This window comes from Rattus rattus, chromosome X, assembly GCF_011064425.1.
Source record: "Rattus rattus isolate New Zealand chromosome X, Rrattus_CSIRO_v1, whole genome shotgun sequence".
NCBI classification, from domain to species: Eukaryota; Metazoa; Chordata; class Mammalia; order Rodentia; family Muridae; genus Rattus; species Rattus rattus.
In genome coordinates, this window is record NC_046172.1 from 22,853,446 (window position 1) to 22,880,064 (window position 26,619).

A 26,619-nucleotide genomic window follows, 5' to 3' on the forward strand; every position below is an offset into this window, starting at 1 on the left:
TGTATGTGTGTGTGTGTGTGGGTGAGTCAGGCTCTCTATTACAGAACTCCATCTCATGTCGTCTGCTTACTTTTCATTTTGAGATAGGGTCTTTCTAAATTGCTCATTCTGATCTTTAACTTATTCTGTAGCTCAACATGGTCTTGAACTCTTAAACTTGAAATTGTCTTGCCTCAGCACCCCCACATTGTTGTGATTATTGGCCTATCCCACAGAGCGTGATCAGGAACCATATTAAATGGTTGAGAAATACAGAAATACTACCGTAAACTGCTATCCATCCTGAAAAAACAAAACAAAACAAAACAAAAATCCGTGTAAAAAGGAGAATCACAGAATTTGCTGTTTGCAAGTTCCTGGGAAAGGATAGAAGGAGGCTGATAAGAAATTAGAGGCAAGGCTGTAGCATTGTGTAAATAGGCTTCCCATCCCCAAGGTGAAGGTGGTAGCCGGTGGATGTCTGAATTATGTTTTGCGTTCTTCTACAGCTCAGTTCAGGTAGGTACAATCCCTGCATCCACTTAAGAGGTTTTCATGTATGAAATCGTGCATAAGCAAACACAACATTTGCATTATGTTCCAATCACGCTCCTAAGATACCAATTGCTTTGGAACTAATGCAAGTTTTCAAAATGAGCGTAACCGTACTGGCTGTCGAGGAAAGATAAATCTGAACAAATGAGGTTGCTTTTCCTCCAGGGGGTGGGTGAAGATAAGAATGGAGGAACAGAAAGGAGGCAGTGGGGCTGAAGAAGAGTGGCATTTCTTAGAGCATATGCTGTTGTTGTTGCTTTTGTTTGTGCATACCTTGTTGTCTTTGAATCCAGGCAATATTTCATGCATCCATGACCCATAAGTAAATAAAATCAACTAGAATGTGAGGAGAAGCCCAAGTGGAAAGCAAACAATAACAAACCAGCCTAACTATCGCAAATGAATGATAAACCCACCCTAGAGGAAGGGAAAGAAAACACCTAACCTTGATAACTTTGGGAAAGGTTATTTTGGTTTGGCCTTCTTTCATTGCAATCAAACTTACTTATTTGTGCATCTACAATTCTAATTTGAAATGGAACAATCAAGTCCAGGCAGGGATTAAAATGGATTATTATACAGCTAAGAGAGAGAAAGCCATAAACTTAGGACTTTATGCCCATTAAAGAGCCTCAGTTGATTAACACATGGCTATTAGGCAACCCCTGTATTTCATACAGTTTCTAATCACCCCACCTGATCATAGAATCTGAATGGTACTTTATACTGAACGTCTCATAGATTGATATTTGTGTCATGCTGCCTGCTCCCCATTTGCTATCCATTCTCTATCCTTTTGCAGTGGTATTATCAGTCATTTCTTTAGGATTATGTATATATTTTCCTTCATAAGCAAGGAAAGAAGTAAATAAACAGCGAGTTAGAGAATGACAGCTGAAGGCAGATATATGAATGAAGAGACTATGCGGACAGACATTTGGATGTCAACAGCCTTATCCAGTGAGGTTTAAATTTAACTGACTTTGGCAAAAAAAAATTTGGCTTGTTCAAATGTCTTCATTCCAACACTGGTTGTGTCATCAGTGCCAGACTCTATGTTTCTAAGGGATTAGCAATAGTCTACATAAGGAGGGAGAAAGTCAGTGTAACTAGGTAACTAATGCTACAATATATTTGATGCTTTGGGTTTCTGTTAGGAGCTGACCACAGGAAGCACAGTCATTTGCCAAGTCTAAAAATCTTAAAGACTCTGAAAGCCATCTTTACATCTTGAGCAGGGAAATTTAGTACCCCCTAAACAGCAATCTTTTTAATTAGGAACAAGAAAGGAAAACATTGTAATGAACGTAACATTAAGGCATAAATGATACAACAAAAGGATGGACTCAGGAGGTTTTGAAAGTTCCCCAAGCAATTTGTCAGAGCAGCCATTTTGGTGGTGATGGCACCCCCGAACTAAGCAAAACTGCAGGAACATGGCTGCCTCCTGATAAATCAACAGTGCAGTATTAAGGTGTGCCACATAGATGTGGGGGACACAGATGTCTGGGGAACATGGACAAAGTCACCTGAACATGTGGCTCTCTATCTCTCACTTGCTAAGACCTTCTCCAAAAGCAGTCATTTGATCACACACACACACACACACACACACACACACACACACACACACACACACACACACATGAGGGGAGGGAGAGGGAGTAGAAGGGAGGGGAGAGGGAGGGAGAGGGAGTAGGAGAGGGAGAGGGAGAGGGAGTAAAAAAGGGAGTGGGAGAGGGAAAGGGAGTAGGAGTAGGAGAGGGAGAGGGAGAGGGAAAAGGGAAAGGGAGAGGGAGAGGGAGAGGGAGAGGGAAAAGGGAAAGGGAGAGGGAGAGGGAGAAGGAGAAGGAGAGGGAGAGGGAGAGAACACCAAAAGACAGTCACATTCTTCCCAGAGGCGTGTTGGTTCCTGAAAAGCTTCTGGGGAGACAGTATCACAGAGGGAAGGTAAATATAAACTTCTAGACTACAGAAGAATTTTGCCAAGTTAAAAATATATTTAGCACACATAGCTTGGAGTACTACACAGAACAGAGGAATTTTAAGGAGTAATATGAATCTGGTAGGCTAAATGGCCAGGGAGAAGGATAGGGTGGATAATCGAGAAGCAGGAAGCAAAAGATGTATGGAAAGTCTGAAGGAAGGTACTGCTCACTCCAGGGAGGGCGGCATGATTATAATATATATCTAGTGAAGGACCTTAGCTGGATGGATCCTGGCAGGATTCCCTCTTTCGTTTAATCAAGCCAGGTTGATATGTGGCATTCATCAGCAGAACAGTTAAGATAACATTTGTAAATACAGAACCAGGAAATGGATACAGAAGAGAAAAAGACCAGGAGCACCATTCCATTGTGCCCTGTTTACACTAAAACTGGCTTTGTGTTCACAGAGCTTGATGGAGCTAACATCAGGCAACAATAGTATGAAGAAGAGGGAAATAATAGTTGGATAGGACAATTCTCATGTTCTGTTTCTTAAATACTATTCCCAAAGAACAATTGGCCAAAAAGTTAGATGTCCAGGGGCTTGAGGGATTGTTCAGCAGTTGAGAGCACTTGCTGTTCTTCTGGAGGACTCAAGCTCCTTTCCCAGCATCCAACACATTCAGTGTCCTCAAACACCTTTAAATCCAGCTTCAGGGGATTCAGCACTCTCTTCCGGCCACATTGAGCACTGTACTCACATGTACAAACTCATGCATGCATAAAAAGTAATTTAAAAATAAAAATCAAATCTTAACAAAATAAATTTGATTTCACATTCTGCACTAGGGCCACCTTCTCAAAACCATTGACAAACTCTGTGGATATAGCACTGTCTATCCATCAGCCTTCTGGATGGTCCAGTTTGCAATGGTGCCCATTTGCTCACTAAGATGCTCATCTCAACATGTGTAACACCTGAAATAGCTCACTGTGGGATATCTTTGTATCTTTATCTAGATTGTATAGTTGCAATATAAAGTGGAGATTGTTGATTGTGCTGTCGAATGGTTCTGACCCATTCACAACTTTGCTCTTTGTACTATCTTCAATGGTTCATAAATCAATCAAATTTCTAATAAATTCAAAAGTTCACCTTCTCCATCTGGAAAAGAAGACTCTGATAAGAGGGTTAAAGTCGACTTCTAGAATTTGAAGAACATCTTCCCAGCTAAGATTACCAGTTTCTTCTCTGTCCAGGCTGGTGACACAACTGTAGAGGCAGACAATGTGTCTGCAAATGTCTCTCTCAATTCCCTACAAGTGTTTCACTCAATAGTATCATGGAGACCAAGAACTCCATCCCAACCCAAGTGCTTCAAAGATCACCCCTGTCAGAAGCAATAGGGCCAAGCTGACTTTTAAAACCCAGCAGCTCTACTCTAAGTAGAAGTTTTTTCCACAAATGAATGAGTTAGCAATTCTGAAAGTACCTGTATTCTAAGACTGAACGAATCAATAAATAGATCATAGCCAATCAGGTGTGCTACCATTGGAGAAAAGAGGTACAAATAAGCTAAGTGAGAAGTCAACAATGAGCCCTGAAGTATAGGACTGGAACCCAAAGTATAAATATATAACTTATATTCATGCACAGTTACATATATGTAGACAGAAAGTAAATATATGCATGCTTATATAAATATATAGATATGTATTGTCTAGCTTATCTCCTAAGCCTTTGTAGAGTGAAAAGAACTCTGGTAACACTGAGCATATCTAGTGACTAGATCTTGCCTTCAAAATACCAATATATAATAAAAGGGCTCCTTGGAGAAAAGGTTCATCTGAGACTGGGTTAGGAAAATATGAGATATGTTTGGGTTATCTTGTAGTATCAGAAAGTTTGAGAGTGCTCACAAAAAGTAAGGAAGCATGTAAGAGATCATATCAAACAACTGAAGGAGCTGTCATTGGACAAATCTGGTACACTTTGAGCAGTGAAATAAACAATGGTGGTAATGATTTATAATATAAAACGATAACCGCTGTGAGTCGTGTGCGTGCGTGTGTGTGTGTGTGTGTGTGTGTGTGTTTGCCTATGCAAGAACATTCAGAGACCAGGGATTTGACACTGAGATATTCCTAAATTACTTCTTCAATTGCATGTGAAACTCACCATTTTAGCTAAACGGAATGGCCCATGAGTTCGTTTCCTTGAATCTGTCTCTGCTTCCACTGGGGTTACAGGCAAATACCACCCTGCAAGGCTTTCTAATGTGAGTTCTGGGGACCCAAACTCAGTTTCCCTTTTCCACAGCAGATAATTTTCTCACTAAGTCTTATCCCCAGAAGCCCTACTGAATGCATTAAATAGATAAATAAGTTAACATATGAGGGATAGACACTCTTTCTTACAAAAGAATTCTAAGTGTAAAAGTAATGTTGAAAAACGATCACCAATTAGCCAAATGCTATGGCAATAAATCTTGCAGGCAATAGTCAACGGGCAATAGATGAAAGTTAGTTGTGTGGAAAACATTGAAAAACAGGATAGTGGTATAGTAGCAAATTTACCATCCACATTATGATTTTTATTACAAAGGAATGGTAACATTAACTCAGAAGCCTGATAAATATAATCTTAACCAAGCGGTCAAAGATAAGATGACTAGTAATAGGACATATCTGTATATGACCTCTTGATAAGATGTACTGAGAGTCCATTTACATGGGACTCTTGTCAAACAAAGTCACCTCAGTCTCAGCATGAGAAAACAGTGGGCTGATCTAAATTTATGTCAATTCTATGAAATAATTGATCAGTATTCTGTCAAGGCCATGACAGACAAAGACTAGGGAACTACTAAAATTTGAAGAGGATTAAGGAAATTTGAGAACCAAGTGCAAAGTATGATCCTAGATTGGATCCCAAGTGAGAGAATGAATATGAATGAGAAAAGTGGCCATATTCAATAAGATTACTTAGAGTAGTGGCTCATAACCTTCCTAATGCTGCAGCTCTCTAATACAGTTGTACTGACCTCAAACCATAATATGATTTCATTGTTACTTCACAAACATAATTTTGCAGTTATTAATCATAATGTAAGTGTCTAATGTTCAAGACATCTGATATGTGATCCCTGTTGGGGATGGCAAACTATGGGTTGAGAACCACTGTTCTAGAGGAACAAAACTGATAAAAATGAATATATATTCAAAAGGAATTTTGCTGGATTGGCCAGCAGGATATGCTCTTGGTAGTCCACTAATAGCTGTCTCACATTGGAATTCAGTAGCTGTTCAGTCCGTAATGCTGAATGCCTCTGCGATTCCAATCTGGCACTGAAGACGTAGAATTCTTGGAGAGTCACTGCTCTTCAGCAGTCTGCCTTGGAAGCCTGAAGTCACTGACTTTAGTATTAGCAAAGGAATGTGGCCATGGAAGCAACAGGATACATGACTTTGCCAGCAAGTATGCAAAACAAAACAAAACAACAACAACAACAAAAAAAAAACAAAATAGTTTCCCTCTCTTACGTCTTTTTTTTTCTGGACCATCACCATAAGACAAATGCCCATATTTAAGGTGGGTCTCACCACTTTAAAGAGTCTGCTCAAGAAAACCCCTCCCAAGAAAGCACAGCATCTTGTGTTTGAGTTGATTTGAGATACCATTCTGGTAACAACCAGTATTTGCAATCAAAAGTCCATCCCTCATCAACATAACACCCAGTCATGCCTCTTTATATCATGTTTAATTTCTAAGTGAAAGCAATAACAAAGACGGAATTCTGCTTAGCACAATACAACTATGCCACATACAACCACTAATGCGTTGTATATTCTTTTCAGAATCCATAGCAAAATTCCTGGAAGAATGCTTCTCTTTTTAGTGTCTCATAATTTTATATGATTATTTAGATTCACAATAATATCTCAATTGATGTTACATTATATGTTAAAAATAAAGAGAAGAAAGAATAATTTTCCCTTACTCATTTTGCTCTTTTTTATACCTTTATTAGGAAAGCATGCATACACGAGTGTATTGACATACATGCATATTTGCCTATATTTGGCCATATCCTATTGAAATAGAATCTTTGTCAATTAGTTAAAGCAAATTGATTTTTTTAAAAAACATTTTTACATGTGGCCCATACATATACAGCCACCAAACTAGATAAGATGGATGAAGCAAAGAAGTGCAGGCTGACAGGAACCGGATGTAGATCTCTCTTGAGAGACACAGCCAGAATACAGCAAATACATAGGTGAATGCCAGCAGCAAACCACTGAACTGAGAACGAGACCCCCGTTGAAGGAATCAGAGAAAGAACTGGAAGAGCTTGAAGGAGCTCGAGACCCCATATGAACAATGCCAAGCAACCAGAGCTTCCAGGGACTAAGCCACTACCCAAAGACTATACATGGACTGACCCTGGACTCCAACCTCATAGGTAGCGATGAATATCCTAGTAAGGGCACCAGTGGAAGGGGAAGCCCTTGGTCCTGCCAAGACTGGACCCCCAGTGAACATGATTGTTGGGGCGAGGGCGGCAATGGGGGAGGATGGGAGGCAACACCATAGAGAAGGGGATGGGGGGGTTAGGGGGATGTTTGCCCGAAACCGGAAAGGAATAACAATTGAAATGTAAATAAAAATACCCAATTTTATTCTTTCATTGAACTAGAACATTGTAAGAAAGACCATCTTGGCTTCCATTTCATGTCTTTAGGTCTCGTTGCTACCAGCCTCATTTCAGAGTTCCTTCGTTCTGTATGTTTGTCTTGAAGGAATGCCCTCTGGCTCTGCTGCCTATTATACTAGTACTGTACGAGGGACAAAAATGCATATCCTAAGTGGTAGGCTAGAGTTAAACCAAGGGGTCAGAGCATATTGATAAACGACATTTGCAGCCTAATAGAGGACTCCCAAGTTATGACCTGCACTGTCTCCAAAACATCCCTGCACCGTTGAAGCAGCATACTCTTCCTGGAGCTTCAACGTATAGCACAGATAGCTTCTTAATATACGGATCTACAGGCACAAGCATATTCTTAAAATACAACAGAAAAGCTCATTTTAATTAAAATCCATGTTTCTGTAACTTGTCATGTGGCCTTTCTTGGTATTTATGACTACTTTCTACTACTACCCATTCTATTTTCCATACCTTAAGCAAGTACCTTAGTAGGTCTTGGTTCTTTAGTTTCTCCTTGACCTTAATCATAAGAATTGGTAAGCCTCAAGAAATGCCTTATGGTGTTTGGATCTCCTGTACTCCAGATATAATCTTCCCTATCTATATCGTGGAGAAACAGTCAAATGTCCCCCTTGGAGTCTGAGTCAATCACTACTCCTCCTAACATTGTTATTCCTTTCTTAGCTTAATGACTTAAGGGCATTATAAGTCAAAAGTGGCCAAGGGGAAGTATTGGTTTCCAGTTCAATGGAGGGAATTTTTAGTTGTGTCTCCTGGAAGAAACACTCTCCTCTCTGGAATGAAAAGTTCTAGACCAGCAGAACTTAAGGTCCCAGGAAGAGAAAGCAAAAATATTCCTAGTGGGTGACTAGGAGTGTTAGTGAATGAAAACATTTCCATTTCTACCCTTTGATTTCTAGAACCATGGCCATGTGAGAGATGGTACCATATAATGAGTGTTGATTCAAAGCATATACAGTCTTCTGCAGAGCCATCAAGAATACTATTTCCTAATTGGCACTGTAACTGTATCTTTAAGGGGTCATTCTATAGTTAAACTAGCCAAATGACGGAGAACATGATAATTTTATAGTTACTTCCTTGTTGCTGCGATGAGAAACAAACAGGACTAAATGCATTTTAAAGACGAAAGGCTTTATTTTAACTTATGGCTCGATAGATAGAATCCTTAATGGCAGGGAAGACATAACAGCAATCAAAGAATGTGGGAAGCCGACTTTCATCCCCACAGAAGAGGCAAAGAGAAAACTGGAAGTAGGGTAAGTCTACAAACACTCAAAGGCCACCTCCAAGAATGAACTTCCTGCAGCCAGGCTCCACCTTTCCAAACAGCACCACTAACTGGGGATCGAATGCTCAAAAATTCGAGCCCATTGTTGTTATGCCTTCCTTGCCATGGTCCCTCATCCCAGACTGGCAGTTGGTTCAGCTACCAGCTGTTTATGTATTTTCCACAACCAACCTCACCATACCTCCTCATAGATACCAGTCAGGTCCAGTCTCCTAGTGCCCCTCTCTCAGAGGTCCACTAGCTCTGTTTAGTCCTTCTGAGCTCCGGATCCATCACTACCTGTAAAGCTGCACCCATTATTTAGAATTCTTGGCTCTAGCTATACTCAAGACTTCTGAGCTTTGGTACCCATCACCAGCCAAGCCAAGATAGAATAAATTGGTGGGCGGTGTTCCCTAGGTAAGAAACATTGATATTTTCTCCCTCCTTTCTGCCATAATGTAAGCTAAACATTCTACTCATGGCTCTGCCAAGCCAACCCCACAAGGATGAAGCTATGAGCCAGCTTTTGAAAAATCTTTCTTTCCTTACATTGCTTTGCTCAGTTAACTGTTGTGGTAACAAAAAGATAATAAATACACTGGAAGAGAAGAGCCTGCTATTAGTTTAATATAGCATTTCAGAACTAGTGATACTCAGTATGCCTCACAGTAGCTCACCTGTCCTGCCTTCTCAGAAATTAGATGGATCTTGGAGACTGAGTATAAGTTGCTAGTAACTGTCATTGTAGTTTTCTATTCTGATGCAGTCTTTGAATTGAGGAAAAGCAGCATAGCACCTGGCATGTAGACACAGCTACAGATGTTAGATGAATCCAACTGTCAGCTTGCAGTGGGGGACCATTGCTAGGATGATGCTACAAGACGGAGTAGAAAGCCCCTTCTTCCTCTTCTGGCTTTCTAGTCTCCTTCTAGTAGCCTATTGGCAGAAATTAATGAAGAGCAGTTAACAAGACAGAAGTATTTGTAGAACCCCAGCATCACAAAGCAGAATACAGGAGAATAGATTTGCAGCAACAGACAATCACTTCATCAGCAGCACAATAGATGATGAAAGAAAGCTTTAACCAGTGGGCCTGTTTCACATTAAATATTGTGAAAAAGAAAGAAAATGCTTTGTTACAGAATTTAGTTTTGAAATTCTTTTTAAAATATTAGCCTGGCTGTGGAACTGTCAATAAAATTACTCGTCTGCATACATCATTTTACAAAATAGACTCAGGCTGAATTCTCCCGCAGACCTGAGGCTTTTACACTATTCAAAATATAGGTAAACAATGGAAATGGAATAGTCTTTGCAATAAAAAAAAAGTGGAATTATCGATATACACAGCAGCCTGGGAAGATTTCAAAGCCATTATTCTGGATGAAAGAACCTAGTCTCCAAAGGTTACATATTCCACAATTTCATCCATAAAACATTCTCGAAATGACAAAACCATAGCTATGGAGAACAGATTACTGGCTGCTAGGTGTTAGTAGTGGGGGACGTTGCGACTATAAAGGGATAGCACAGGGGGAGTTGTGAAGGTCATAGAACAGGTCTGTGCCCCAATCATGGTTGGAGTATGTGCATGTGATAATATGATAATATTCATAGAGTAAAAAGAGCACAGGCAGGAGGTAGGTGGTGTGTGTGTGTGTGTGTGTGTGTGTGTGTGTGTGTGTGTGTGTGTGTGTGAGACAGGTCTTATGCTCTTTAAAATTTCTCTGCTGTGAGGTTAACGATGGCTTGTAGAGCTTTTGTATATCTGCCCTGTATTACCTGAGCAGAGCTTCAATGGGAATGGAACCCAAATGGGGCAACATCTCCCCACTTCTGGCTTCTTCTGCTGACTCCCCTTGTTGGCCCCTCTGATTCTAGTGAAAGGGCTTGTGGTATTTGTAGCAGTTCCAAGACTCTTTCCTCCTTGTGCTTTAAAGCAGGGCCTGCCTTTTCCTCACCTGTATCTTTTATTTGCTGTTAGCAACCTTTGAGGATTGATGGAGCTGTGTGACCCTTGCCCCAGATTCTCATCTCTGGCAGAATTGGCTGCGGGGAATGAATAAGATACTCACTGACCCAAGCTCTCAGTCAGTGTGGCAGGTGAGCCTTGACAGTCCAGAGCAGTTCCTGAGAGTGAATGACTGAGCCGAGCCGTAGGTACAGAGTGTTCTTCACTCCGATCTCCCTGAGGACTGCTTGTCCATTCATGTAGGTCTACTTTTCACAAATGCTTCCAAGTACGATTTTGTTAAGCTCTATGTGTTTTAGATATTTCATTAATAACCCACGATTAAACAAAGTGTTCCTGAACTTTAAAATATTTTTTAATACTGTTACCCCAGAAATTGCTGTTTCATTGCAACTATGGCAAAAAGCTTTATGGTTGGACAGTTACTTTCAGAGAGCCAATTTTTGGATAAAAATTGCACCATTACCCCTGTCATTCAAACTTTTCTCACTGTGGGTAGATTTCACATCCCAAATGACTACCAACAGAATTTAATTTAAAAAAAAAAGTGACAACATGCTACTTTTTGGTGTGTGTCTGGTTTCTTTTCCTCCACATCCTTAATTTTTTTTCTGAAACATTGAGGATTGAACCCAGAGTATTGTGCATATGCAAGACCACTGCTCTGTCGCTGATGGGCCTGGCTTGTTTCACATGTTTTTCTAAAATCGATCTTGAATTATCAGTAGTTTTTATGTTTTATTTATTTTGCATATGTGCACACACAGGTGCACAAGCCATAGCATGCATGTGTAGGTTAAACCTGCAGAAGTCACTTTTCCCTTCTACCACATGGACAACGGGGAACGAACTGAAGTCAATGAGACTTTGAAGCAGGTACTTTTACTTGCTAAGCCATATCTTCAGCCCATGTGTATTTTTAAGATTATTGTGTGGTATTACAGTTTTATGACTGCAGCTCTCCACAATCTGTTTATCATTCTGCTGTTGGCAGGTATTTGGGTTAGCTGTTTCTAATAGCATGGTTATATTTATTTGGCTTTTACAAATATAACTTCTGTAAATATTTTTATGCAAGGTTTCTTGTGGGTATACTTATTTTTCCTTCCTTCCATAGACCTATCAGGAAATTAAAAAATAACATATGTCTAACTTTACTAATACTCAAAAGTGGCCGTGCCATTTTAAACAACTCTCATCAATTCCGAAGCGTTCCAGTTGCTCCACCTCTTTGCCAACAGTAGATGTTATTTGGTCGTCCTTTGCAGTGCATGCCCCTCTGTTGTGGATAGTTCCTTATGGTTTACATTTAAGCTGCCCAGTGAATGGTGATGGTAAGCACACTTGTAAATACCTGTTCATCTTTTTGTATGTTTTCTTTTGCCAGACATAATGCAGGAGAATTGAGGAGGTGGTAACGTATATGTTCATTAAGGAAAAAACAGTAAAGATATGATTTGGAAAGCCAGGTTTATCAATGATTAAGAGAAAAGTTCCCCAGGTTTGAAGAATTAGAATTTTTAGCACGTTAAATAGATACGAATGCATAAAGTAGCTAAAGAAGAACTTGGTAAGCATCTGTTCTCAAACATTTCCCTTCCTGACCCCAAACCACTGTGTCTGTCCTGAATTCTGCTTCAGTGACATTCCCTTGGATTTTTTTCATGGTCAGAGTTCTTAGCACCTTAATAAGTGCGTATTTGCTGGTTTGGTTTTCTTTGGGCATCAGAGCTGGGTAGGAGTATGCAGTGATGGAATTGGACATTTGGAGTTCAGGGTCACAAGCTATGTGAGGGTGATGCCTTTGGGGAACCTGAAGGTTGGGGCTGGGGCTCAACCCATGAAAAGCAGAGGATGTCTCCTAAGCCTCTTCCTTATTCATTATTTTGCTTGCCATTGCTTATTCAGCTTGGTGAGGGCAGGAGTTGAAGACATGGGAAAAAGGATGAATCAAAAATTACATTATTAAACATGTTTGGAAAGATGATCACAGTGCCAGCCAGTGGGAGACTTTGAGACAGTCTCAAGGGAAAGACTATTTGTTATGGTGGCAGCAAGAGAGTGACATGTAGGGAAGACATTGCCAAACTTCTTTAAGCTTCGGAGAAAGATCAGAGTAGTTCATATTTATGTACAACACATCCACATACACTCCTGCAAAGAAGAATCCGAGGCAGATGGGGCTCCTCCATCTCACAGACGGCCATAGTATGGACATTAATGCAGAGACCAGTCTAAGGACAAACAAGCCTTGTGGCTGAGTGATATTAAAAGCCCACATCACCTCACTAGAAATCTAGTATGGTTTGTAAAGGATATATTCACTCTAAGGTTTTACTCCTGTTTTCTAATATATGGTAATGCTTCATCTCCAGTAAATACTTCTCAGGTTTAAGACAGCATGATAGTCGTAAATCAGCTCTGAAATTCGACAGCTATAAATGCCATGTGGTATCAGTTAGATCACAAACCAGAGCCAATTTTTCAAAACATTTCCTGCTGGAATACCCACAACATTTTAACAGATGTCTTTTGGCAAGTTTTGAAGCAAAATAATCCCCTATCAGCATATGAAATAAAGCCCAACAGAAAGTAAAATGTGGAGGAGAGTGATTTTTTTCCCCTCTTCTTCTGGCATTAATAGATAGATTTGGGGAAAATCTTGAACTCTTTAGAGAAACATTTGCTCACAGGCTCAATAGTCAAGGCATGAACTTTTCTCTCTCATATACACCACAGAAAAGATCGACTTTTGAAAATATCCTTTCAGCGTTCAGTAGAAAAATTTCCTTGGCTACTTTTGAGTATAATATTTGTTATTTCTTCTTCTGAGCACTGATCATAACTGTAATTCCTGGTTTGGTTGAGGCAGTCTTATGAGAAGTGAGGGAAACGACTTGAAAATACAATGGGGCCCAGCAGATCCCAGAATGGAGGGGAGGCATCAAAGAAAAAAAATCTACTGTTAGCAACAAGATGTACATGATTGATCCTGGATTATTCAACAATGTAGTAATTTAGACTGAGGCCTCTCAAAATCAATGGCAGAGGGGCCAACATGAAAGCTTAGGAAAAGAGAAATAGATTTTTCATTTTTCTTCAGCATGTTTGATGAAAATATCAATAGTATAGACAAGTTAAAAGGAATTATAGAGCAAGTCTGCTGTACATGAGAGATAAACTCTTTTTATTTTGAGTCTGACCGTTTGTTTGCACTGGAACTGATTTTCACCTTCATCTAAGAAATGCTCTTGAATGAATGAAATGGTGGTCTCTGATCATTCTTCCCACACAGTTATTCTAAAGAAACATGTGTTGCTCGCTGCCACTTCTACACTGAGTGATATTTCCAAAAGCAGGGATCCCTATGAGCATTCTTCCATTAACTGTTGTTTCGCATGCGTCTTGCTGATAGTGTCTTATTTTCTCCTATGCTATATCATGTTTAACTTTGTACTAAGAGCTTTACTGAAAAATCATGTGTAGGTGGGGATAATTTGATGCCATTTCTTTAGGAGGAATTTTATTTCTTTAACAGGAATTTTTGTTTCTTTATATTGGGCACAGTGAGGTGATAGCAACACAACAAATATTTATAGAATACGATTGAATCAGTCATAATACAGTTATGAAAATATAATGGCTAGCATGTCTTTGAATGAGCAATGGGGTAAATTTACACAAGGCTATTAAAGAATAATTTAGTTTATATAGATTTGATCAATGCCCGGCTTTTCCTCAACTTATCCATCAGTACCTATTAAGGAGTGGCACTCTGGTCCACGTAGAGATGCCCTGAGGTAGCACTGTATTGCAATCTGATTTCTTAGATAATTTAGAGGGAAAAAAAATCTATGAACTGATTTTTACATTCATCATATAAAACTATAATCCAAAACAATCAGAGCCATTTGTTTCCTTTGACTAACACCCCGGCAAGTAAACACTTTCGAACACAAGACTTAGGTAGTTCATAATTCATGGCATATATAAAGCCATAATTCACTTAATATCACAGAACAGATACTATAAATCTATATGGATCCTAACTGGATGTAGGTGGAGTAATCAAAAAGCACCATCTCCCCATTCCAAAGCTCAAGGCTACTCAGTGTCAGCATTTGCATGCTGTTGGCTGGGCTGCTACCAAAATGATAGAGGGAATATAATTCAAGGAGACCTAGATTTGATTATAGTGGCCTAATCCAATGGTCTGTGTTGTCTGGATTCTGTCAAGGCCTCCCTCAGTCATTGCCAGGTTTTATCTCATACTTGTTTGATATGTAGGTGGGTTCTGCAAGCAGATGAAAAAATCCACTCCTCATCTTTCATTCCTGAAAAAAAATCAGCAGAAGAGCTGACTTGACAGATTTATGATGAACTACCAACATTCATTTGTCAATATTAATTTCATCCATGTTGCCTGAACTGCAGTCTCTTACTTTTTTTTTTTTTTTTTTGGTTGTTGTTGAAAATTTCTTTATGAGACACAAGCCTTGAATTTTTTTGAAGCAATTTTCTTTCCCATATCAACGTGACATATTAAGGCTCCTTTTCACTTGCTTTTATGAATTGTTCCTCCATTTCCCTTATCCTGCTCTCTTTTATGAGATGTCTGCATCATCTATGACTGGCTCAGTATAGAGTCAGAGTCAAATCTGAACTCAGGTGATATCTAATGTATATCTTTAAGTGGAGGAGGAGCCTTAGACTCTTTAAACCCCTTAGTCTTAAGCTCAGGTCAAAACAAACTGGGTATGAGGAAATGACATTTGCTCTATTTAAAAATTAATGAGCAACCCTATCAGTTAAAACTTACAGACTTAAATTAGAATTAGATCTTCAATGGCTCTCATAAAACCTATGCCTGCCATAGGTTTAGGAATAGTTAGGTTCAGTATCCATCCCTACCAATTCAATTATAAAACCAGAGTTTCTGGTGGTTTCCTGTCTGGTTTTATGCATTTACTCTAGTAAGACAGAGATTCCATGGTATCTGCTCCCTCCTGAGATCTTGCATATGCCTCTAATTTTATTTGGTTTTCTCATAACTGCTAAAACACACAGATCTCTGGTATCATTTGAGTGAGCAAATATTTTGGTAAGTTCTTATGAGGCGGCACAACTGATAACATGAAAGACTAAAAGAAGAAGTTAGATACAGGAATTCACAATCTACTAGGTGAACACTGTGTGTGTGTGTGTGTGTGTGTGTGTGCGTGTGTTGCATGTGTGCACACATGCGCGGGTGTGTATGTTTTGTCTAGGATAATTTGTATTATATTAAAGCCTTGCTATAAGGTAAGTACTATAATATATGCATAACTGAATCAAAAGCTGATATAGATTAGATTTACTACATACAAATCATGTTACGAAAAAACATAGTTAAGAAATTACAATATTTTGGGTAAGTTTAAATTTTTTTATTGTGCTACATTCATAGCTGTCCTTGGCTATATGCAGCCTGTGTGTATTCTCACCTGCTAGAAGCTAAAGAGTTTCAGTCAGGAATAGTAGTACATGCCTGTAATCTAAGTACCTGAAGGGCTTAGGCATTTTTCTCACTGTGTGTTATAGATCAACATGGACTGGATAGTGAGTCTCTCTCTCTCTCTCAAAACAAACAGGAATTTCAATGTTTTTCTTAATAGATTCTGAAGAAAGAATGCTGATGACCAAATTAATTTCCAAGCAAAATTGGCAATATAATTTGTTTCATCTAATACAAAATAAAATACAGGGCCTCTACCTCAATTTAAGTATTGCAAGATGTTGGCAGTCCACCATTAAACCATATGTGGGGATTGTATGAAAAAGAAACATTCAGGAAACCAATGGTCTTAAAATATGCTTAATGAGAGAGAAGCAAACTTGAGCAGTCTAGAGAAGGTGATACAGATTGGACATTTCTATGGGAAAATAGTCATTCTAAGGAAAGAAAATAATTTGTTCTTTCCCAAATTAGATAGACTTGTATGTAAAAGATGGGTAAGTTATAGGTTTGAGGAGATGCCTCCATAGGTAAAGTGCTTGCCTTGCATACATGAAGACCTAAATGTGAAAATAAGGTATGATGGTATAAGCTAATATTCCCAGGGCTGGAGAGGCAGAGCAGGCAGATCCCTGGACTTACTGACTAGACATTCTAGCCTATTTGGTAAGCTCTAAACCAATTAAAGATACTCACACCTATGAAAACCAAACCAAACCAAACCCAAAAGATAGATGACCCATGAGAAATTATGATACCTGCAATTAGCCTCTGACTTAAAAGTGTATTTGCACATACATGCAAACATGACAACACACATTTGCATACATTCAAACATACATATAAGCACACACACATACACACACACACATATATGCAAAAGATTGGGAAGTTATGATTTTAAAGACATTTTCACAGCTATAAGGTAAAGATAAATATAACCATAGTTATAGAAGTAGTAAGCATTAGCATATAGAGCACATTAAGTGCCAAGAATTTTCTAAATATACTCCACACATTTACATGTAATTCTCAGAATAGCCCTAGAGGGCAGATGCTGCTATTCACCTACCTTACTTCAGATGGTAAAGAATTGTGCCTGATCATGTAGAAGAGCCAGATAGCCAGAATATGAATTGAAAAACTCTAGGCCTAAAGTCTGTCTGTCCTGCTAGACAAAACAGAATCACTTAGGAGAGAAGTTCTACTAGAATGTTATTTGTTAGTCTCATAGATTTGGCCTAACTAGGGCATACTGTTGTGTACATTTTTTAATTTTTTTCTTTTTGCATTTCATCTTCATAGTTTAACAGCACCCGTTCGCCCTCCCCCACTGAATGTTGCCACATGGCCCCATGGAGTAGAAAGGTATTGGTTCTGAGAACATTTCTTTGCAGCCTTATCCTGCTCTTTTCAGATACTCTCCCTTTCTTCTCTCTTTTAACTTTATTGCAAGCCCGTTTTAAACTAATAGTTTTTCTCTGAAGTAAAGTTAAAGAATGGTATTCTCCTAACTTGAATTAATGACAGCCCTGTCATTGGTTTTGTTCCCCATTAATGTCCCCCTTGGAGTTGTAATTTGCAGTTCTACTAAACATAGGCATCCTCTATCACCACTCCTAGAATTTGTAGTTTCGGGGAAAGAAATTACAGTTTTCCCTGTATTTGTCAGAAATGTAAAGAGTCGGCTTTTCAAATGAGAGAGAGAGAGAGAGAGAGAGAGAGAGAGAGAGAGAGAGAGAGAGAAGAAAAAGAAAAGAAAGAAAGAAAGAAAGAAAGAAAGAAAGAAAAGAAAGAAAGAAAGATAGGTAGATAGATAGATAGATAGATAGATAGATAGATAGATAGATAGATAGATAGATAGATCGATCTAACAGGGCAAGAGGATTCTCTGGCAGCCTATTGTTCCTGTCACCATTTAATAAAAAGTCCTTTGGTTGCTAGTCAGAGCCTGGAGTCAGGTCACTATCCTTTAGCTCTTATTCAGCCCATTGTTATTCAAGGAAAGAATTGCAGCAAAATGAGGCCTCTGGTGGTGGGAGTTTTCTCTTCAGCTTTCTTGTGTTCGTGTTTGTTCTAGTTCTCTCTCTCTCTCTCTCTCTCCCTCCCTCCCTCCCCTCCCTCCTCCTCCCATATGTCTCCTCCCTCCCTCCCTCCTTTTTCCCTTCCCCTCCCTCCCACTCTCCCTCCTCCCTCTCTCCTCTCTGCATGCACGAAACTTTTTTTCTTTTTGAAAGTTACCTAGGAAACAAAGTCTTTTGTGTTCCAACTTTATTTGAGCTATTCGCTTCACTGGGAATCTGCACAAAAGCTGAAGAGCGAAAGAAGGTTGCAATATTTTACTTAAACCATTCATGGCGAACACAAATTTCCCATGGGGGGGAAAATCATATACCGTTGGGTGTGTTGGGGGGCTTTGCAGAAACCTCTGATAAGGTAAGTAAATGCTGGGCTTTCCTTTAAACAAGGGGCTCCGGAGTATATTCTTTAAGGAGACTTGAGGACAGTTCATTTGACAATATATGCGATCCCAAGCCAATAGTATAATTTCCAATGTAAAGACTAGATTTTTTAAAAGTGATTCTGGTTTTAGGACAGAGGATTATTAAAACCTTATTGAAATAAAAGGAAATACTCATTTTATACAGTTACCTATCTTCCTCTGAACTGTATAAAGAAAGAAAACCAGGCTCAATGGTAGAAGTTGGGTCTTTCAGTACACTGGTTTAGAAACCCAACCCTGAAACCAAAAGTGGAATGGAGCCTTTTGAATAATCTGGGCCTGGAGCCCAAGCTTGAAATAAAAGTTAGGCAACATTAATATTTATCAAAGGCTTGGATAGACAATTTTCAAATGTCATATAGAAATCAAAGCCTCGAACTTACACAGCTGGAAGGAAAGTTTTGTACCACAAAGCCAAAAGAAAATAAACTAGAACTCTCCTACCCATCCAAATTTGAAAGAAAAACCCACATGAATCTTTCGCTCCAGAGACAGAATATGTCTGTTCCACTGTAATCGGGTACTGGGGCACCTCTTTACTTTGGCTTTTGCACAGCCATTTAATGTCAGTTATACTGACTTTTAAAAATGTCATTCACCAAAGCTGTCTTCCTGCAGTGAAATTAACTCCTAGAGTTTTCATGACCTCTTGGCTTAGGCTGATTTATACTCCAGGTGGTATGTTCCAGACTCTCATGGCTTGAGTTTTCCTGCATGGCTTTTTGAGCATTCTTATAGCTTTTTATCTCATCTGCCTTCTTTGATCATCATGGTCTAGAGGTCTCAAGATTTTTGACGAGAACATATAGCAACGTAAAGATGCAGAACATAGATCTACTTTTCACTGGCTTAGAGACAGGCAGTTTTCTTCAGTTTGAAGGAAAGGGTTTCTAATCAACTAACTTGTCTCTGAATTCCATTTCACCTGAAAAGCATGCTCTGTAAGCCCATTTGTTTCCTTCTGTATCTCTTCACTGTTGAAACAAAACTTATATTTACTTGTACTCTATATTTTCTAGAACTCTTTTCTTTGTCCTACATGCTTATTTCTATCCTCAGTTTACAAAATCGGAACTACAAAATCCCTTACATGTGTAAGCTATAGGAACTGAATCTGAATGTATTTTGTTCACAGTCCCACTCTCCAGAGGATGAAGACACAGATGTCATGTTAGGGCAGAGGCCGAAAAACCCAATCCACAATGTTCCCTCTACACTGGATAAGCAGACCAACTGGAACAAAGCACTACCTCTCCCGACTCCTGAGGAGAAGATGAAACAAGATGCCCAAGTGATTTCTTCTTGCATTATTCCCATCAATGTCACTGGTATAATTTCCTTTCTTTCCTTTAGGGGCAGTTGGGTCTGAATCGTCTATCTATTAAACGTGTTCAAAACCTGTGCTGTTAGCCTCCGTTCTCAGCTAAGAATAGCATTTTGTTGTAAGCAAGAAATCTGTCAACCTACAATCCAGGAGATATTCAGTATGCTTTTGTCAGGTTTTGAACACCAATTTGCATATATTCTGCTGGACTGCTCTTATGTAAATGACAGACAGTTTCTTTCTGGAAAAAAAATCACCAAATAGCTCTTTGACAGTAATTAATCACATGATAATGATGTGTGGCACCACAAGAAAGAAAGCAGCAAAACCCAGGTTTTTAAAACTGCAAGTAAGGTTCTGTTGGCCAAATAGAAAATCTGTTTTTATGCTTTCCCAGATGAAGGTACAGTTTTTCTAAAAGGCCATTAAAGTCATGTATTGATTTTAGGGATTTTTGACCTGAAAATATGTAGATGCAGAGATGAAGGGTGAATTGTATTTTACAATCAGCAAGCCTGGCTTCCCTTCATTTCTGCTGTTGTATCTGTTGAAAGTTTCCATATTAGTCTAGATAGGATGAGTCTAGCTGGACTTTTCTTCGAAGTCTATTAGCAGAAATAGTGAATTCAGGAGCTGGATCTGGGAATTTTAGTTGCAAATCAGATGATGTTCTGCTTTTTAAAGGAATCTATAGGTTATTATGCAAAGTGATAGATTTAGGTGTGTGTGTGTGTGTGTATGTGTGTGTGTATGTGTGTGTGTGTAAGAAAGAGAAGGAGAGAGAAAATCAGAGAGTTATACTTTATTCTCAACCATTCTCCCCCAAATTAAAAGTTCTCCCATTGGTAATTTTCAACACCTCTTCTAGTTTCCTTTGACATTATTTATATAATGAATTTTTTTTAAAAAGCCATACTTTGACTGCCTTTAATCTTGATTCCCTGTAACTGAAGATTGCATATCCCTGAGAAAGCATTTTGGACTTTGCTATTATCAACTCCACTCAGATTTCTCTCACCAAGAGTGGGGAGCAAATGGACCAGGTATCTGAGACAGATATTATTTTCCTCTTGCATAAGAGGCACTCTAATGCATTGGCCAGTTGTGTCATGAGCTGGGACTTAATTTTCCTGGTGACCTATTTGACTTATAGGATAAATTATTCTAAAGGTTTACACTTATGTGACCTCTCTAATCTAAATGAGATGTATTCAAGGAGTTCGTGTGCCAGAGTGGATCTTCTGGCACCCTTTTAAACTAATTTTCAGTCTGGGAACATTTCAGTCTGACTATTAGCAGCCCCTATTTCTTTTCTGGTGCTGTAAGTAAAAATCTTGTTTTAAATGTAGTGCTGTGATTATAGGCCATCATCTTGTGATTAGGAAGAGGAGATTTTTCTTTCAGTTTTATTTCAGGAACTCTCGAGATGAAAGCCCAGATTAGATGTTGATTTCAAGAGCTTTAATGAGAACATTGTTAATAGTGTCCATATAACACACAGTGTCTGTATATCATGTACTCAATAATCATTAGGATTCAACTGAAGGATTTTAGTTTTTGATTGGAACCAAGAAAGGACAGCCTCATTTATATGAATTCTCTGATAGCATTGTAATTATTCATCACATGATAGAGATATTTCAAAGTGAGCCAAGAAACTGTTGATACCGTGATGTTATGTAGCTGACCAAGGTTTAACAACTCTTCCAGCCCTGTGCTTAACAGGAAAAATAATGAGGTGATCAAATCTCAAAGTACAGCATTCCAGCTTTCTGAGCCACTGCTTGCACTGAAAAAGCTACAGTGTATGCTTGTGCCATACAGAGTTTGAATTCCTTACCTTCTTCAGCAGTGTTCTAGTTTAATAGAATTGCATATAGTGCAGCTTATGTGAACATAGAGAACTAATAAGCACTATGGATGGCCCGTACACATATAATAACAAACAATGCTTTAAAGACTGGTGTAGAAGGTAGATCCATTTAAGTACAAACCAAGAACTCCTCTGTGTGTTCATTTCCAAACCAAAAAGCATCCAATTTAGTCACAAGAAGAAAGTTGAGTTATATAACTATTGAAAGGAAGAAAGCCCTAAGCTATTATGTTTCCTCACAGCAGTGTGTGTGTGTGTGTGTGTGTGTGTGTGTGTGTGTGTGCGCGCGCGCGCGCGCGTGTGTTTGTGTGTGTGTGTAAATACTTGGAGAGTTTGGGCATAGGAGATGCAAGGAAAAAACTCACAAAGACGCTTTTAATGAAGAAATGGGTCAGGATACATTAGGTTCATATCTTGGGCACAGATCTACTATACAAAGGTATCAGTTTCAGGAAGCCCAGAAATAGACCAGTAAATAAGGGTGGCTAAAGGTTATAGCCAGATCAGTGTGAGAGAGCTTTGCTGTCATCCCTTCCTCTTCTTTCTATTTCTTTTGGTTTTCCTCTTTTGCTTGTTGCTTTTGGCAATACAAGCTGCTGTGGAAGGCTGTGTTTAGAAGTAAAGCGTAATGCACTGAAGCATTTAAATAAGGACTGTGGAAGGGCTCCCTTCCATTTGTTCACAAGCTTAATGCCAAGTCTTCCCTGACTTCTAATCAATAAATATCACTGTGTTCCAAGCAACTGAAAATTTGTCTGCCATTTAAAGGCTAATAAGACTTTATTTGTGGGTTGCAGGAGTTGGTTTTGACAGAGAAGCAAGTATACGCTGTTCTCTTGTTCATTCACAATCTGTGCTACAGCGGAGACGAAAATTGAGGAGAAGGAAAACAATCTCGGGGATCCCCAGAAGAGTTCAGCAAGAAATAGGTGTGGTACAAAAATGTTCATTTTCTTTTTCTGTCTAGTGGGGGTTATAAGGAGATGAAATAGAGGCCTACTTTCAACTATAATATTCCTTACAAATATTGAATGTTTTAATTTTTAGTAGTTTTAAAATGCTGTATATTTATTTGTATTCAGAAAACCATTTGACATTGTATTTTTTTAACTCTGTTCTTAAACATAAAGGCTTAACCTTATAGATTGAGGCATTCAAGCCTTGCTGGTAAAATATAATATTTTGCCAATTGAAACATTTCATTAAGATAGGAAATATGGATAAAGAATCAATGCAAGGTTTTTAAAAACTGTAATTTCATTTGAAGAGAAATTGTACTTTTATGTGATTATTTTTAAAATAAATTTTAAACATATTCAAATATGGAATCTTAAAAAATTAAAATCTTTGGGAACATTTAAAGATTTTTCTGTTCCATGTGTTTATAATATTTCTACCAATTTCAAAATATTATGGTAGTAGCTCATATAAACAAGACTTCAATTTTTATAATGAAATCCACGAATTGCAATGTTATGTTTGTATTACAAAATCACAAATGAAAAATAGTGGCCAGTACTTTAGGTTTTGTATTTCAGGGTTTGTTTTGTTTTGTTTTTGATTTTTTAAAATCAATTTCCTTTTATGGAAGCAATCATTTATTAGGGTAAATTAATGTGAAGAGGCATGGTTCATAAAAAACGAAAAGCATATCTTATCTCAATGAGTATTCATGATTCCTGTGTGTGTACATATACATAATACATTGCATACGAGTAGAATGAAACAGAGACAAACTCAGGCACATAAAACATTTTAATTTTCTCCTAATTTTGTATAATGATTTTTTCTGCAGGAGAATGTTCTAACATGGTAGCACAAAGATTTATAAACAACCTTCAAAATGTCTATTAGTCTGTTGAGATGAATATCTTACCATGTTTTCAATGTGCCCTAGATTCTGATGAATCACCAGTGGCCAGGGAAAGGAATGTGATTGTGCACACAAACCCAGACCCCTCCAACACTGTCAATAGGAGGTCCGGAACCAGGGACTCTGAATGCCAAACAGAAGATATTCTGATTGCTGCCCCATCCAGAAGGAGAATCAGAGCTCAAAGGGGTCAAAGCATCGCAGCTTCCCTTTCTCATTCTGCTGGCAACATCTCTGCTCTGGCAGACAAAGGCGATACCATGTTTACTCCTGTCGTGAGCAGTCGTACAAGATCTCGGAGCCTTCCTCGGGAGGGAAATAGAGGTGGAGATGGTGAACCCAAAGTCGGTGCTAAACCCTCAGCATTTGAGGAAGGGGAGCATTTCGTAGGTGACCGTGAAAGAGCCCCGAATGAGTGTGGTGAAGCGCCAAGCAGCTCAAGTACACAGGACCACCAGCCTACTTTGGGCCTAGCCTGCTCGCAACATCTTCACAGCCCTCAGCAAAAGTTAAGTGAGAGAGGGAGATCACGTTTGTCCCGAATGGCGGCTGACTCTGGAAGCTGTGACATCTCCTCCAACTCAGACACCTTTGGAAGCCCCATCCACTGCATTTCCACAGCTAGTGTCCTCCTTAGCAGCCACATGGACCAGAAAGATGACCACCAGTCGTCCAGTGGTAATTGGAGTGGGAGCAGCTCTACATGCCCCTCACAGACCTCAGAGACCATCCCTCCTGCAGCTTCTCCTCCCCTCACCCGCTCTTCTCACTGTGACTCAGAACTGTCACTGAACACTGCTCCTAATGCTAATGAAGATGCCAGTGTCTTTGTGACAGAACAATACAATGACCACTTGGATAAAGTAAGAGGCCACCGAACAAACTCCTTTACCTCCACTGTTGCAGATCTGCTGGATGACCCCAACAACAGCAATACAAGTGACAGTGAGTGGAATTATCTGCACCACCATCATGATGCATCCTGCCGCCAAGATTTTAGTCCTGAGCATCCAAAGGCAGATAGCTTGGGATGCCCAAGCTTCACAAGCATGGGCACCTATGACAGCTTTCTGGAAAAGTCTCCTTCAGACAAAGCAGATACTAGCTCTCATTTCTCAGTGGACACAGAAGGATACTATACCTCGATGCACTTTGACTGTGGTCTCAAAGGTAATAAGACCTATGTCTGTCACTATGCAGGCCTGGGCCCAGAGAATGGTCAGGGTGTCGGGGTTCCTCCTGCTCTTCCAGACTGTGCCTGGCAAGAATATTTAGACCACAGAAGGCAGGGGCGACCAAGCATCTCTTTCAGGAAACCAAAGGCAAAGCCAACTCCACCTAAACGTAGCTCATCACTGAGAAAATCTGATGGAAATGCAGACATCTCTGAGAAGAAAGAACCAAAGATAAGCAGTGGTCAGCACCTGCCTCACAGTTCCAGGGAAATGAAGCTGCCTCTTGATTTCTCCAACACGCCTTCTCGGGTGGAGAATGCCAATCTGCCTGCAAAGCTGGACTCTCCTTGGATAAGCCAGAGTGAACATGCTATTAAGGAACCTCAGTTGGACACTACAGACATTTCACCATTCAAAGATGAAGGTGCTGAATCAACTCACTATGCAGACCTCTGGCTTCTAAACGACTTGAAAACAAATGATCCCTACAGATCCTTATCTAATTCTAGCACTGCTACGGGTACCACAGTGATTGAATGCATCAAATCTCCAGAGAGTTCTGAATCCCAAACATCCCAGTCAGAATCAAGGGCGACCACCCCATCTCTTCCTTCGGTTGACAATGAATACAAACTGGCTTCACCAGAGAAGCTGGCTGGCTTAGCATCTCCATCAAGTGGCTACTCAAGCCAGTCGGAAACGCCAACCTCCTCTTTCCCTACAGCTTTCTTTTCAGGTCCACTGTCTCCTGGAGGTAGCAAAAGAAAGCCTAAAGTCCCAGAAAGGAAATCCTCACTACAGCAGCCATCTTTAAAAGATGGAGCCCTATCACTGAGTAAAGATTTTGAACTTCCAATTATACCTCCTTCTCATCTTGACCTAAGTGCTCTTCATGTTTTGAATAAACCATTCCACCACCGTCACCCACTGCATGTTTTTACTCATAAGCAAAACACAGTCGGAGATATGCTGAGGTCAAATCCCCCGCCGTCTCTTGCAATTACACCAACAGTTCTGAAGTCTGTCAACCTGAGGTCCATCAGTAAGTCTGAAGAAGTTAAACAAAAGGAGGGCAATAATACAGATCTCCCGTACTTAGAAGAGAATGCTGTCACCGTGGCTTCTGTGGCTTCCTTATCTCCAAGTAAGGCAAGGCCACACACAGCAAAGAAATCAATATCACGCCAGTACTCTGCTGAAGATACCCTCATGCCCTTTTTAGATTCCTCTGTAGGTGAGATGGGACCAGAGAAACGTTTGGAAAAGAACCCTACTTTTGATGGAAAGAGTCACGGCAATCCAGAAACTGTAGCCTCAGCTAGCAGCAATCTTCCAGATTCAAATGTGATGAAAGACCAAATACAGATGGAAAGTGAGCTTATCCCAGAAAGCATACCAAGTAAGAACTGTGGCTTTTCAACAGGATTTCAGAGGGTGTCTGCTTCCCGCCCCAGTGATTTGGGTAATAAAATGATACAGTATGGAGCTAGTCCAGATGGAGCCATACAACAAGGACAGAAGGTACCCTCTGGAGTTGGGGAAGAAGGTGGGAAACCGGAATCTGTGGACGGAATCACACTCCAAGCCAACTCATCAACTAGAGTAACAGACATAAGCAGTCAATATAAGCATCAGCGTGTTGTGAGCCGCCACCATGACAAAGTGCCTGTGACTATCCGCCATGAGTCAGAGCCGTCAACTGTAAATTCATTCCCTGAAAAATGTTCTGAGCAGGAAAATATTGCTTCAGGTATTTCACCCAAAAGTGCCTCTGACAACAGCAGAGCAGAGGAGACCCAAGGACGTATGGACGAGACTTCATTGAAAGGTCAGTTAATGATACCTAGTTTAGGGTGGAAATGTGTCTTGTGGTGTAGGGTGTTTACTGTAGTCCCTGGAGTTCTCTGGAGACCTGGGTGTTGGTTTCCCTCTGCCAT

General features: G+C 39.6%; 1 protein-coding gene across 2 annotated transcripts in view; it reads left to right on the plus strand.

Moving 5' to 3' along the window:
• The window catches only part of Nhs (NHS actin remodeling regulator), a 328,523-nt gene that overhangs the window by 296,667 nt on the left and 5,237 nt on the right, over positions 1-26,619 (plus strand). Inside the window, exons 4-7 of one of the 2 annotated variants that reach the window (XM_032890068.1) lie at positions 17,240-17,302; positions 19,573-19,765; positions 22,432-22,563; positions 23,532-26,510. In XM_032890068.1, the coding sequence (XP_032745959.1) occupies positions 17,240-17,302; positions 19,573-19,765; positions 22,432-22,563; positions 23,532-26,510 (3,367 nt within the window). The remainder of the gene's footprint in view (positions 1-17,239; positions 17,303-19,572; positions 19,766-22,431; positions 22,564-23,531; positions 26,511-26,619) is intronic. The other variant, XM_032890069.1, reaches the window with a different exon arrangement.